A 15304-nucleotide genomic window follows, 5' to 3' on the forward strand; every position below is an offset into this window, starting at 1 on the left:
CTTCTTCTCGGGCTTCCAAATCGAAAGCTGTGTATCCATCTTTTGGGATATCGGCCACCATCGTACGGTCTTGATTTTTAGGTTCTCGGCAATGCCGCCAATGTTTCGAGGTTTACCTGAAATGTATAAATTTGGGCCTGAACATGAGGTTCAGACTCTTTTTTGGTTGTAGTGTCCGACGTCTTCTGGTGTCGAAGTGCCGCCGTCCGAGCTTCTCGTGAGAAGGTAGAAGTGGTACCTGCAAGGACCCTGATGTTTAAGTTAGCAAGAGTTTAAACAGGTTTTTAGTAGATTGAAATCCAAGAATACTTGAGAGTGTTAAGGTATTTATAAGTGTAGACGTAGCGTCAATAACCACCTTTTAGAGTTGTTCCACCTTTGATGGTGGATAGTCGTTTCCTTTACTAGAAAGGTTGTTAAGATTTTCTTTCTAGATTAATAAGATATATTGAGAGGGTTAGTTACTTATTTAAATAAATAGAACTAAATCCATGTCGTTGTGTCTAACTTCTGTTAAGGTTGGACAGGTGTTGGTTTGGATAATATCTGAAAATTGAACTTTATTCATTTTGGTTCTCGCTAAATAATAGGTGAGGGTATGAACACTGCCAATAAAATTATCAATATAATCGATGATATTTAATGCATTTTTTATAGTTTATTTTTATGAATTTAATTGATGCATTGTTAATGTAAAATAGTTTTATATATGCTTTCAATTATATAACATTACATTAATAAAAATAATTACTTTTTATATTAATCGGATGAGTAACAAACCAAAAAAATAAATACAATTATATAACTGGTGTAAAATACTCTACCCTAATGGGTGCATCAAAATTAAACTACTACCCTCATTCCAAATAATTTGCACGATGCGCGATGTTAATGGCGATGCATGACATGACCATAAGCAATAAATAATTTTCTAGTATTTATTTAACGAAAATCATTAGCCGATGTGACAACCATACTGTTAATTGAATCATGTTCTTGCATTCATTTGGTTACCACAATAACAACTATGACGTCTGTTTTCCTCGACCAGATTTTGAACCCTTCAGATATACTTAATTTAATACAAACTTCTGAATATTAATGCAGCATAGCTACATATAAATACACCAAAAGCTTAAGCAAAAGCCCATTACAACTGCCATGGCCACAAGAACTACCTTGAAGACTCCATTACCAACTACCTTCTTCACCCTTCTTTCCCTCTTGATATTCCTTTCTCCATCTCTTGCTAATGATGATTTCACTTCCTCTCCATGCAACCTCACACCCCACCCTACATTTTGCACTGCCACTCTACCCTCTCCCAATATTTTATCCGTACACGACCAATGCCGGTTCTTCCTTAACCAATCCTTAGTAATAACAAAGAAGATTCTCGAAATGGTCTCTTCTTATCTAAGAGACCGCCGAATGAGAATTCCGGGTTCCACTTTACATGCTATCGAAGACTGCGTCAACTCTGCAGAACTGAACATTGATTTCTTGTCCATTGTCCTCAGAGATGCCGAAAGAACCGCCGCAAATAGCTATCAAGCTCATTATTATGATACACAAACAATGCTTAGCGCCGTCTTAACCAATCATCAAACGTGTATGGACGGTTTTAACGAAGTAACTCCATATCCAAGAATCACCGGGGGATTATCAAGTGTACTGTCAAATGCATACAAGCTTTACAGCGTTTCGCTGGCGCTTTTCGCTCACGGTTGGGTTAAAAACCCGGCCGCAAGACCAAGAACTACCATGAACAGAAAGTTACACCAAACAAACTTAGACGGCGACGAAGGGTTGGTGGTGAGAGAGAAAGTTGTGGTGAATCCGAACGGATCTGGGGATTTCACCACCATAAATGATGCTGTGGATGCAGCACCTAACAATACCGGCACCAACAATGGGTACCATGTTATTTATGTTGTTGCTGGGATTTACAATGAGTACGTGTCCCTGTCGAAGAACAAGCAGAACGTAATGATTGTTGGAGATGGCATCAATCGCACCGTGATCACTGGCAATCGAAGCGTGGTTGATGGATGGACCACTTTCCAATCTGCAACATTCGGTGAGCTAATGTTTTTTTCTTTTTCTTTTTCTTTTTTGAGTATTTAACGTTTGGTCATCATGTTAATGGATGTCACATGCAATGTATCTATAATGGCGTGCATTAATTTCAGCACTTTGCTTTGTTGGTTCATAGCTAATGTAAGCACCAAATCTTTGGGGTTTTTAATTTAAATAAAAAATATTAACTTTTAGTTTGGGTAAAACTTAAAAGACTTAATTTCACAAACAGAATAATTCCACAGGCACATGTTGCAAAATTAAGGAAGATAGGTGACAACTTGCACAATAAGTAATTACAAATAGATTTTTAGACATATTTCGCAAGCATTGCTAGCAAAATATAAACAAATCACCTACATCTCATAATTTTTACTCTTCAACAACATTTAGATACTTTTAAATTTTAAGTTAATAATTTATTTATTCTCTAATAATTTAAAAATTTAAATTTTAGTTCCTATACTATTTTGGAGGGTTTAATTTTTTCAATATTAAAGTTTCAATAAAAAAATTTTGAATACAGATGAATTAAAAGATGACTTTTGGTTAATTTAAAAAAATTATTAATTGTGACATTTTAAATTTATAAGTTTGAGCAACATATTTTTTTTTTAAATTTGAAGTAACACAAAATTGAAATTTCTATATTAATCATGACAAAATTTATTTCGAAGGTTTTTTCTCTCTTAATTTCGCAACCTATGCGCAAAATTGCTTTACCTACAAAATTAGCTATTAATACATAAAAACCTTCTAACTTTACATATTAAAAATTAATGAATATTTTATTAAACTAAAAAAGCCACCAAATCTTGGTTTTCAGCCTGAGGAAAAAAGGAAATCACTTGTTAGTATGCCAAATTGGATAAACAATGAATGCATGAGAAGAAAAAGAGAGTTGGCGTAGTATCAACTAAAGAAAATGTCGAAGTGTATCACATTGAGTGGTAGGGACATTTTCCCGAGAAAGGTACAAGCTAAGCCTCTCTAGGCTTATTTGGTTTTTGCTTTTTACCAGTTTTAGTAAGCACAAAAGAAAAGTGTACGGAAGAATAAAAAGAAGGACACTGGTTATGATGTTCAAAAATTGGTATTTAAGGTGTTAAAAAAAATTTAAATTTAATATTTAATTTAAAAATATAAAAATAAATAATTTTTAAATATTTAAAATTTATTATAAATAATAAATTAAATAAAAATTATACACTATATAATTGACCTAAAAAGAAGGTACACATGAAAGTTAAACCATGAAAAGAATATAATAAATTATTAATTTAATTGTTTTGTACTGACATTCATCTATCTGTACTTGAATGTTTATATTTGTGTCACGTTTGATATAATAGTAATTAGTAAGTTATTATAAGGAAACCATTATTGTGGCAATATAAAATTATTGAACAATCTCTCTATAAAATGTGTTTTTTTTTTGTTTCCATAAACATTATACACGAATTAAATCCCTATATCAACGAGCATAAAAGTGGAAATAAATTCTTTTCATTTTTTTATTAGAGAAAATAAAATGTAATCTCTCACTTTTAATTTTATAAGTGAGATCAAAGATAAATAAAAAAATAAATAAATAATTAAATTAAACACTTGACACTATTCAATTTTTTTTTTTTTCGGAGAGATCCACTCTCCATAAAAACTACTACAAGGCTGTATCTCATTCTCATATAAACCAACTTAGAGTTAACTGAGTTGTGGTCTCATTGTAGCAACCTATTAGTTATTAATATTGTTAGTTTCCCAAACAATTATTACAAAAGAGTTTGGTTCCAAGACACTCTCAATTAGCCAACTATACTTAAATTAAACCACATTATTATAGTGGAAACTATCATACTCGTAGGCCTAAATAAAAGAATATTATATACATGATTTTCATTGTATATTTATATATTTATAATTTAATTTATTTTTAATATGTATATATAATTTGGTTGATAAATAAATATTATTAATGATTTAGATATTATTGGTATTATTGTGCACAGCTGTAGCTGGAAAAGGGTTTGTAGCAGTGAACATAACATTTCGCAACACAGCGGGCCCCGCCAAGCACCAAGCAGTAGCTGTAAGAAACAGTGCAGATATGTCCACATTCTACACCTGCAGTTTCGAAGGCTATCAAGACACACTGTACACGCATTCTCTAAGACAATTCTACAAAAACTCTGACATTTACGGAACAGTTGACTTTATCTTCGGCAACGCTGCAACTTTGTTTCAAGACTGCAACATCTTTCCAAGACTACCCATGCAAAACCAATTCAACGCTATCACGGCGCAGGGCCGAATGGATCCGAACCAAAACACCGGAATTTCCATTCAGAACTCATGGATCGTTGGAAATGATGGGAACTACAGCAGGGTAGAAACGTATCTGGGAAGGCCTTGGAAGGAGTATTCAAGAACGGTTTACGTGCAGTGTTTCATGGATGGGATAGTTGATGGAAAAGGTTGGGTTGAGTGGAATGGGGATTTTGCATTGAGGACCTTGTATTTTGCGGAATTTGCTAATTGGGGTCCAGGTTCAAATACTACTAATAGGGTCACTTGGGAAGGGTACCATCTGGTGGATGAAAATGATGCAGATGGTTTCACTGTGTACAATTTCATACAAGGTGATTCATGGTTGCCCAAGACTGGAGTGCCCTTCAAAGCTGGGTTATAGTGATTTTATTTTTGTTTTCATTTTTTTTCTCATCTTGATTTGATCTTTTTTTTTTTTTTTGCGCCTTACCTTATTTTATTCTCTTCTATCATTTATGTTTACCTCGAATAATGGAAAATGGTTGGGATCTTAGTTTGGGACCAAAGAAAGCTCTAACTTATTTTCCTTTTTTTTTAATATATTTATTTTTTTTATTGTATATTTTTTATTATTATTAAATTAAATAAATGATTTAGATGTAATGAACAATTTTTTAATATAAAAATAATAATATTAAATTATCTTGTTTAATTTAATATTTATAATTAAGCTTTTTTAAAATTTAAGAAAACTCAAAATTACCAAAATTTCTTAAATCAGCTTTTGTTATGTGAATCTCCTCTTTCTATTATTATATAAATCATTTCAGAACTTTGTGGTTTAGGTTTGGACATTAAACATTGCAAGGTGGGACGATTTATGCTTAAATTTCGTAATCTAAAAGCACGTAAATTGTCCTAAGACATTGTGTTTACATAAAAGCCAATAAACACAAAACCTAGAGACGATTTATGAGTTGTCCTAACCCTCAACAACTTAGAACGAACGATTTATGCCTTAAAGTAATCCTCAATTTTCTGAGACGATTTATATGCGTGAGATAAAGCCGAAGATCCTAAAACGGTTTATGAAGACACTGAGTCTATTAATAAACGAGCATGCCTAACCAAACATGAAGTGATGAGAGTTTTGAGAGAGATGGCTAAGAGTGTGTTTTTCTATTTCATCACCAAGAAAAAATTAATGAAAACACAAGTGAGGATGCTACGTTTTTTAGTAAAAGTAGATTGGTGTGTTTGTAAATTTGACGAATTTACAAAATAATATATTACAAAATTTAGAAAAGTGCGAAAAAAACGTATAAAGCAAGTAATTTTTTTGGATTCCATATTTCACAATTATAAAATTTGGAAAATATAAAATTCTAGGTGACGACAACATGCGAGTTATATTTCACAGTCAAGTTAGATTTTCATATTTGGGCGCTATGGAGTTGTTTGCGAGAATGGTCAATGTCGTAGAAGGTAGCTCAGGTGGATCTATTCCGAATTTGCCAACCGATAGGGTAGAAGGAAATTCTAATGTCATTCCAGCAGGTCAATAAGTTACTGCCTATGTTTCATCCCCATCATTTGCAGCAGATTTACCTATCCAGGCAAAAAATGCAGATGACTTAGGTGATGTTCCTATCTTTGGGGAGCATGCAGCTGCAATGAGAGTAGCACCTGTATTGGATAGTATGTCCACATTCATGGAGGTCAGAGATAGAGATCTAATTACAGAAACTATAGGAAATGATGGGTTAGATTCGGAACCATCTATTATTAGTGATGATAATGATGGCGAGAAAGACATAACACCTGTTGGAAGATCTCAAACCCAGTCAAGCTCTCAGACACAATAGTACCATCCACACTTCTCTAATTTGAATCTTTAGGCAATGAATCAATCTATATTTTCATATCAACAGCTCCTGCTATTCACGGTAACTGGCATGGAATGCTTGGCACTGACGAGTTTGAAATCGGCCAGCGGTTCCAAAGCAAAGAGAAAGTTGTACTAACAGTAAAGAGTTATAATATTCGATGGGGTGTTGAGTATAAAGTGTTTGAGTCTGATCGATTGAAGTATTATGAAAAGTGTGTGCAGTTTTGGGAATGGATGTAATTGGCTGATACATGCGACTATGTGATGGTGTAAAATCTAACTTGGCAAGTGCACCGGATTGTATCAAGTAATACCACGGTGAGTGGATATCATTTTCACGAAGATTAATAGACTGAGCAAGCAGTGATTAATTGACTATTCTAATTAGACATATTAAAAACTTGGTTAAGATGAATTAAGCGTAAAAAACAAGGAACTAAGAGAAAGCAAATATGAATGATTAATAATATGAATGGATATGTTAAGACTTTGGAGATGTTTAAATTTTAGGAGAAACATTTTTTTTGCTATCTACTTTGATCATGCAGAGATGTATTCATGGCAAACCGTAAATAATCAAACTATAATTCCTTGGTGATTCAATTTCTCTCAATCTAATCAATCGTCAATTCCTTGATCAATTAATTTTGATAAGAGGTTAAGCACAAATTCTGATTTAATGCCACACAATTCTTTAAGGTTAATCTTAGTTGATTTTATGTCACTTATCAAAAATAGTTTTAGAACTTTAAAGAATTGTGAAAAGAAGTTTCAAGCTAATTCTAACTTTTCTAAGGTAATAGAAGAATTCAAGTCAAATTAGAATTATTTTTCAATACATTCCAACCATTAATATGAAGAATGAAACTTGCTTCTTAAATAAAACATCAATGCATTAATCAAGAGTAGAAAAATAATAGTATCAATCCGTCAAAATAAACAAAGCTCCTAACCATAATAGAAGAGAATTAGTTGCTCATGATGCAGAAAACGAGAACAGAGATTAAAAATTCCGATCAAAACTCCGATGTCCACCGAGAAACTCTTTGGACTTATTTATATTCTAACCTAAACCTAAGTTTTAAATTCAAAATAGAATCAAATCAAATCAAATCAAATCTTTCCTAGTCAATCTCTCAAGTGATCTTCTCCAATTGAAAATTCAAAACCTAGCAGTCGCTTAATTAGAGTGTTTGGTATTTATTGAAATCATGGGCTTAGAGAATTGGCATGACACTTGGTGGTTTGGGTTGGACGTGGCGTGGCACTTGGTGGAGAGGGGTGTTGTACGCCTTCGTGTGGGCTTCTTTGGAGGCTCCCTAGTCTTTGGCCCAGCATGCCAATTCATGGTGTGGCATTGCACGCCCTTGGTTAGTGATGATATCAAAAGCATGGCACTTTGGAGCTTGGGTGTTGCACGCCTTCGTGCCTGGGAGGTTGGTTTCTTGCTTGGCGTGCCACTTGGGAGGCTTGGATGTTGCATGCCTTCGTCCCTGGAGATTGATATTTGTCTTGGCGTGGCATTCCATGGGAAGGCGTGGCACGCCCTCTTTTGGTCTTGCCTGGGTAGCTCCTATAGCTTCACTCAGCATGCCACTTGATGGAGTGGCATGGGATGCCATCTTCCATTCTTCTTCATGGCTTGATCGAAGGCGTACCAGTCCAGGGTGGAGCTACACACCACCTTCAATTCTTAGTTCCCTGGGAGTCTCTCTTCTTTGGGGCGTTGCATGCCCTTCTTCTTGGCTTGGATTGGCGTTGCACGCCACCTTCTTTGGTTCTTCCTGGGGCTTCTTTGCTTGTTCCTGCTCTTCTTTGGCCTTGTCTAAAATCTCTCAACAATCTTCTAAACATATCAAAGCTCAAGGCAACTCCACATAAAATCAATTAAGTCACAAAAATCTCAATTATAATATGAAAATCACTATCTTTATTCAAAGGAATAATAAAAAAATAACTAAAGATGCTCATGCATCACAACACCAAACTTAAGATTTTGCTTGTCCTCAAGCAATAAAATAATTATGCACAAAGGATCCTCTAAGTGAAGTAAGTTGAAGAATTACTTTGTGATACTCAATGAGGTGATTAAGTGGCAATGGCATTAATTCTGATTCATGTGATTATCTATGGGGTTTCAAGGCTCATTTGGCCTGCAATTGAAAGTCTTAGAACTTAGGAGTTCCATCCGGATTAATCTCTTTATAAGGTGGCCCACTTTTCAAAATACTTTTGAGTATGATTTGACTCTGACTTAATACTCATCATTCTAATACATGTAGGCGACTCTGAATGAATGCACCCCTCGTACAAATGTTTTACAGCAGATTCTAACAAATGATAACATATCTTCGCTTTCAGGTTAGGCTTTTCTTCAGCCTCTTCCAATTCCATAACACCTGTTGTATTACACATCATCTCATTGTATCTCTCTTGGTTAGCCTCCCAAGTCATTTCATCCATGTTTAGGCTTTTACCACCTGAACCATCGTTGATTGACAACCGAACCTATTTAAATTAGAGGCAGACCAGTTAATTCGCTGCTCATTCACTTCTCTATGTTCCGTCTATATCCAATACCCATCCTTGAACCTATTACGATAGAGGTAAAGTGTTATGTCTGTAGGTCCTAACCACTTATTCAGCCGACACTTTATACATAGATACCCCTTCAGACATAAACGATTCTATGCTGAAGACATAGGTGACAAATGCATTAATCCCCTCAAAGAATTCAAGCTTTAAACACCCCCAGCCATTATTATCTCTCTCATACATCCATGGACGATGACTGATAAACCCCATTTTTAGGGTTTATCTTGTGCTAAATTTAGAGAATTTTATCAACTTTTCCCACATTTATTCAATGAAATGGCATGGTTTTATGATTTTCTCCTCATGTGTGCTTGAGAAATTGTTTGTTTGTTTAGAACTATACTTGCAACGAGATTTCAATTGTGAAATTCTTTACCATCAAATTTTCTCTTCATCAATGACTTGGAATCATATTAAAACACACACCCTAAAATTCAATGAACAACATAAATTATTAAATTTTTTAGAAGTTTTGGCTGAGTGTCCCCTAAAATTAGAATTTTTCGCCGAATACAATTATTATTTTCTAACAAACCAAATATTTTTAAACAATTTAAACGATAATTCAACAGAATTTCTCCTTAATTCAGCGATATCCATCAAACCAATACAACAGTTTTCATATAGGAAACAGCTGCAGGTATAAATCAATAACGTATATTGGTGCACGAAATTGTAATCATCAATGGCGCCATCAACATGGTACGCTCAATTGAAATCTCAACTCTTTATCACAACTTCGCACAACTAACCAGCAAGTGCACTGGGTCGTCCAAGTAATAAACCTTACGCGAGTAAAGGTCGATCCCACGGAGATTATTGGTATGAAGCAAGCTATGGTCACCTTGTAAATCTCAGTCAGGCAGATTCAAATGGTCATGAATGATTTATGAACAAAACATAAAACAAGGATAGAGATACTTATGTAATTCATTGGTGAGAATTTCAGATAAGCGTATGGAGATGCTTTGTCCCTTCCGTCTCTCTGCTTTCCTACTGTCTTCATCCAATCCTTCTTACTCCTTTCTATGGCAAGCTGTATGTTGGGCATCACCGTTGTCAGTGGCTACAATCTCGTCCTCTCAGTGAAAATGTTCAACGCATCCTGTCACGGCACGGCTAATCATCTGTCGGTTCTCAATCAGGTTGGAATAGAATCCATTGATTCTTTTGCGTCTGTCACTAACGCCCAGCCTTCAGGAGTTTGAAGCTCGTCACAGTCATTCAATCATTGAATCATACTCAGAATACCACAGACAAGGTTTAGACCTTCTGGATTCTCTTGAATGCCGCCATCAATTCTAGCTTATACCACGAGGATTCCGATTAAGGGATCCAAGAGATATCCACTCAATCTAAGGTAGAACGGAGGTGGTTGTCAGGCACACGTTCATAGGGGAGAATGATGATGAGTGTCACGGATCATCACATTCATCAAATTGAAGAACAAGTGATATCTTAGAACAAGAACAAGCTGAATTGAATAGAAGAACAATAGTAATTGTATTAATACTCGAGGTACAGCAGAGCTCCACACCTTAATCTATGGTGTGTAGAAACTCCACCGTTGAAAATACATAAGAACAAGGTCTAGGCATGGCCGAATGGCCAGCCCCCAAAACGTGATCAAAAGATTCAAAGATCTAAAGATGATCAAAGATCCAAAGATCTAAAATGATCCAAAGATGATCCTAAGATCGAAAATGATCAAAAGATATAAAATACAATAGTGAAAGGTCCTATTTGTAGAGAACTAGTAGCCTAGGGTTTACAAAGATGAGTAAATGACATAAAAATTCACTTTCGGGCCCCCTTGGTATGTGCTTGGGCTGAGCATTGAAGCATTTTCGTATAGAGACTTCTCTTGGAGTTAAACGCCAGCTTTTGTGCCAGTTTGGGCGTTTAACTCCCATTCTTGTGCCAGTTCCGGCGTTTAACGTCGGGCATTCTTGAGCTGACTTGGAACGCCGGTTTGGGCCATCAAATCTTGGGCAAAGTATGGACTATTATACATTGCTGGAAAGCCCAGGATGTCTACTTTCCAACGCCATTGAGAGCGCGCCAATTGGGCTTTTGTAGCTCCAGAAAATCCACTTCGAGTGCAGGGAGGTCAGAATCCAACAGCATTTGCAGTCCTTTTCAGCCTCTGAATCAAATTTTTGCTCAGGTCCCTCAATTTCAGCCAGAAAATACCTGAAATCACAGAAAAACACACAAACTCATAGTAAAGTCCAAAAAAGTGAATTTTAACTAAAAACTAATAAAAATATACTAAAAACTAACTAAAATATACTAAAAACATACTAAAAATAATGCCAAAAAGCGTATAAATTATCCGCTCATCATATATGCATTCAATAAAACATTAAATCCTAACTGTTTTAGTACGTAACCCCTTATAACTCCACAATTTTCCAGCAAACAAGGGTTTTGAGAAGGCGCCACTACGCGACCTTCTCCCTCTTCAGTCCTAAAACTCTATCCTAGAAAAAATAAGTACAACATAAAATCTAAAAAATTCATTATATTCAGAGATAGTAAACCAACTTAAAATATTACCGCACAGACAATAAAAGAAAACTCCAATTGAGCTCAGAGGAAATAACACCGTCCTAATAAAAAGGATTACTTATTAAATTCACAAGATGAAACTAATTCGAAAACTAATTTAAAAGAATAGGTAAAACTCATTACTCTAATTAATCAAAACATAATTCTTAATTCAACTAAACTAACAAGAGGCATCACAAATTTAATTTGTACTTACATTAAATTAACACAACAACTCCTAATAACATACTTCATTAAGCAAATTTAACCACTGATTTAACAACTACTCTAACAAAATGTTAAACTCAATTCGAAAACTTATTTAAAAGAATAGGTAAAACTCATTACTCTAATTAATTAAAACATAATTCTTAATTTAATCAAACTAACAAGGTGCATCACAAATTTAATTTTTACTTATGTTAAATTAACTCAACAACTCCTAATAACATACTTCATTAAGCAAATTTAATCACTGATTTAACAACAACTCTAACGAAATGTTAAACTCACAAAATAATATGAAAAAAATATAATAACCATACTAACAAACCAATCTGATGATAGTGGTGGCAGTTTCTCTTTAATATCGTGGTGACAGAAACAGTGGTAACAGTGACGTGAAGAACAACTGCGGCAGAGGATACGACGGGAACAACAGCAACAATGGCAATAGATTCGACGAGCACGTGAAGCGGAAGTGATAGCGGGTGTTCAAGGCGCGGTGGCGACATCGGCGGCAAGCTCCGGCGGAGGTCACGGTGACTGTTGCCCACGGAAGAGTGAGCAAATGAAGAAAGAGAGACTGAGGAGAGAGAAGAGAGAGAACGGCGTCGAACATATGCGGGGAAGGGCTTCACATTTGAATTTAGCCCCAAATTTACCATCGGATTTACCATCAGTTTAATCTAACGGTAAAGTTTTTGTGTGCCCAAAATGCAGTGTTTCACTAAACAACGTTATCGTCGGATTAATCTGACGATAGTTAGCACACCATAATTTCTTTTTTTTTCCTCTAAATATCACCGTTGACGTTACCATCAAAACACAATATTTCAGGGTTACGAATTTGTCACCTAAGCTATTAAAAATCTTGCTGCTGAAGTTCGATGCTAAATCCGACAATACTCAGCGTCTTTTTTGTAGTGTTGGAGTGATTTACACTCAACTTTAGATACCCACTTCATAGGAACGATTTATGCTTCATTTTTAAAATTAGAAAAAAGCGTAAATCGTTTCATTCTGCAATGTTTAATGTCCAAACCTAAACCATAAAATTCTGGAACGATTTATATATAATAGGAAGAGAAGATTCATGTAACGAAAATTGATTTAAGAAATTCTTGTAATTTTGAATATCCTTTAATTTATTTAAATAAAAAAGCCTTATAATTATATATTTATTGTATTTAAAAGTATTCATTTATTTTAATAATAATTAAAAATACAAAATAAAAAAATAATTTAAAAAATTCAAAAAAAATATGACTCTCAAATTATCATTCCTAAACATTATTCAATTTGAAGTAGTATCACCAACCTTTCCCTTTTCTAAGCATATTCTTGCTAAATTTCTTTGAGCATCAACTTAAAACTTATCCACTTGCTCATTCTTTGCTACTTTGAGTAGCTGAATTTTGGCACGTCCAAAATCAGATAGCCAGACCAAAAATAACATTCCAAGAACAACCAATTTAATTTTTAAATTTTGATCTACATCTTTTTACGAATTTTTATTTCTTTTTTTTTTTTGAAGTCTTACACAGATACACCTAAAAATTAGGAGATATTTGAACAACATAAACTATAAAAGAAGGGTGATAATAAACAGGTAAGGATAAAGTTTTGCCTATTTGATTCCGTCCCATCTTATAATAATTTATATAAAATTTGTCTCTTTTTTTTATGTGAATAGTAAAAAGTTGAATCCTAATCCATCCTTGCAAATAAAGGTGGCAAGTGGAGAAATTCGCCCCACCCCCACCTAGTGAGACAGTCCTAAAATTTCATGGGATGGCCCCGCCTAATTGCGGGCTAGTAGGCTGGCGGGCTAAGCCCGCCAAATCTCATCTTCTTCTTTTTTTATTATTAACTATTAAATAATATATATAATTTCACAATCATTTTAATAAATTTATAATTTCTAAAGAAATAAAAAAATTATAATTTTTATATTCACAAATATTAAAGTCTTTGTAATTATAAATATCTAATAAACATAATTATAAATATTGTCTTCAAAGCAAAATAAACATGATCCAAAATATAATCATAAATATTGTCTCCAAAGCAAAATAAACATAATCTAAAACACTCAATTTTCATCTTTATTCTCTTGTAAGTTGGGTTGGGAGAAGTTGGATTTTGACAAAAAAATTACAAAAATACCCCTTTGTCATAAAAATACTAAGCCTGCCCTGCTAAAGCCCGCCAAAACCCGCGATTTAAGTTGTGCGAGTTAGGCGAGCTTTTACTATTTGACGGTCCTTCAGCTTGGCCCGCCTTTTTGACAAATTACGCGGGCCGACCTGGTAGATTTAGACCCGTTTGCCACCCCTACTCGTAGATACTCGCTTCGCTCCTATAATTATTAAAATCTAATAAATAAAATTAAATTTTCTAAATTTATATCTCATCTAATACATAACATAAATTAAAGTAAAAATTTGGGGTAAGTACGATTTCGGTCCCTAACGTTTTGTGCCAGAATCGAAATCGTCCCTCTTGTAATTTTCGTATGAAAATTGTCCTTAACCTTTTTAATTGTATTAAAATCGTCATTTTTAATAAAATTTTTTGTTTTATTCCTAAACTACCCCTATTCCTATTTTAATAATAAAAATTATAAAATAAAAAAAGGAAAACGCGTGTTTGGGGGAGAGGGAAGAAAACGCGTTTATACAAGGGGGAGGGGAAGGGAAGAGGGGGAGGGGGACGGTGCCGGGGAGCCTCCGTCGTCGCCGCCGCCTCCTCCAAACTCTGATGATGATGATGATGAAGGGGGAAGGGAAGCCGCCGTCTCGCCGCTGCAGTCTCGCCGTCCCGCCGCTGCCTCTCCGCCCCGCCGCTGCCTCTTCGTCCCACCGCTGCCTCTCCGCCGTTCATGCATGCTCCTCTGTTGATTTGGTTTTGTACTTGAATTTGTTAATTTGTACCTTGAGTTTCTGTTTTTCTGTTTCTGTTTCTGTTTGGGGGTAGGGGAAAGGGGAGGCGGGGAGGGGGTGACGCGGGGTGGGGTGGGGGTGGGGGTGCTGGGAAGGGGAGACGGAGAGGGGGGGTGACCGCGGGGTGGGGGGAAGGGAAAACAGGGAGGGGGTGACGCGGGGTGGGGGTGGGGGTGCTGGGAAGGGGAGACGGAAAAAGGGGTGACCGCGGGGTAGGGGTGGGGGTGCTGGGAAGGGGGGTGACCGCGGGGAGGGGGTGCTGGGAAGGGAAGACGGGGATGGGGGTGACGCGGGATGGGGGTGGGAGTGCTAGGAAGGGGAAGGGAAACCGGGGAGGGGGTGGGGGGGAGGGGAGGCAGGGAGGGGGAGGGGAACGGCGGCAGTGGTGCTGGTGGTGCTGGTGGTGGTGTTGGTGGAGGTTGTGGTGTTGGTGTTGGTGTTGGTGGTGGTGGTGGTGGCGGAAGTAATTATGTTGGTAGTGGTGAGGGTAACTTTGTCCAAAAAAATAAAAAGGACGATTTTAATACGAATAAAAACGTTAAGGACGATTTTAATACGAAAAGTACAAGAGGGACGATTTCGATTCTGGCACAAAACGTTAGGGACCAAAATCGTACTTACCCCTAAAAATTTAAATATAATATAATATTATTAATCATTTTACTAATTATTTTATATATATATTACATATTAAAATTATATATATATATATATATATATATATATATAAAAGCCACGGCTATGGTGGTTAAGTTAACGG

The 15304-nt window shown here is 35.6% G+C and overlaps 1 protein-coding gene across 1 annotated transcript; it reads left to right on the plus strand.

The window, feature by feature from the left end:
- The first annotated feature begins 1002 nt into the window (after window positions 1-1002).
- On the plus strand, window positions 1003-5073 carry LOC112710787 (pectinesterase). The gene is made up of 2 exons (XM_025763192.3): window positions 1003-2080; window positions 4089-5073. Exons 1-2 carry the CDS (start codon window positions 1162-1164, stop codon window positions 4766-4768), a joined length of 1599 nt encoding a protein of 532 aa, XP_025618977.1. The 5' UTR covers window positions 1003-1161; the 3' UTR covers window positions 4769-5073.
- The last annotated feature ends 10231 nt before the right edge of the window (window positions 5074-15304 follow it).

The sequence above is a fragment of the Arachis hypogaea genome, chromosome 9 (assembly GCF_003086295.3).
Source record: "Arachis hypogaea cultivar Tifrunner chromosome 9, arahy.Tifrunner.gnm2.J5K5, whole genome shotgun sequence".
Lineage (NCBI taxonomy): Eukaryota > Viridiplantae > Streptophyta > Magnoliopsida > Fabales > Fabaceae > Arachis > Arachis hypogaea.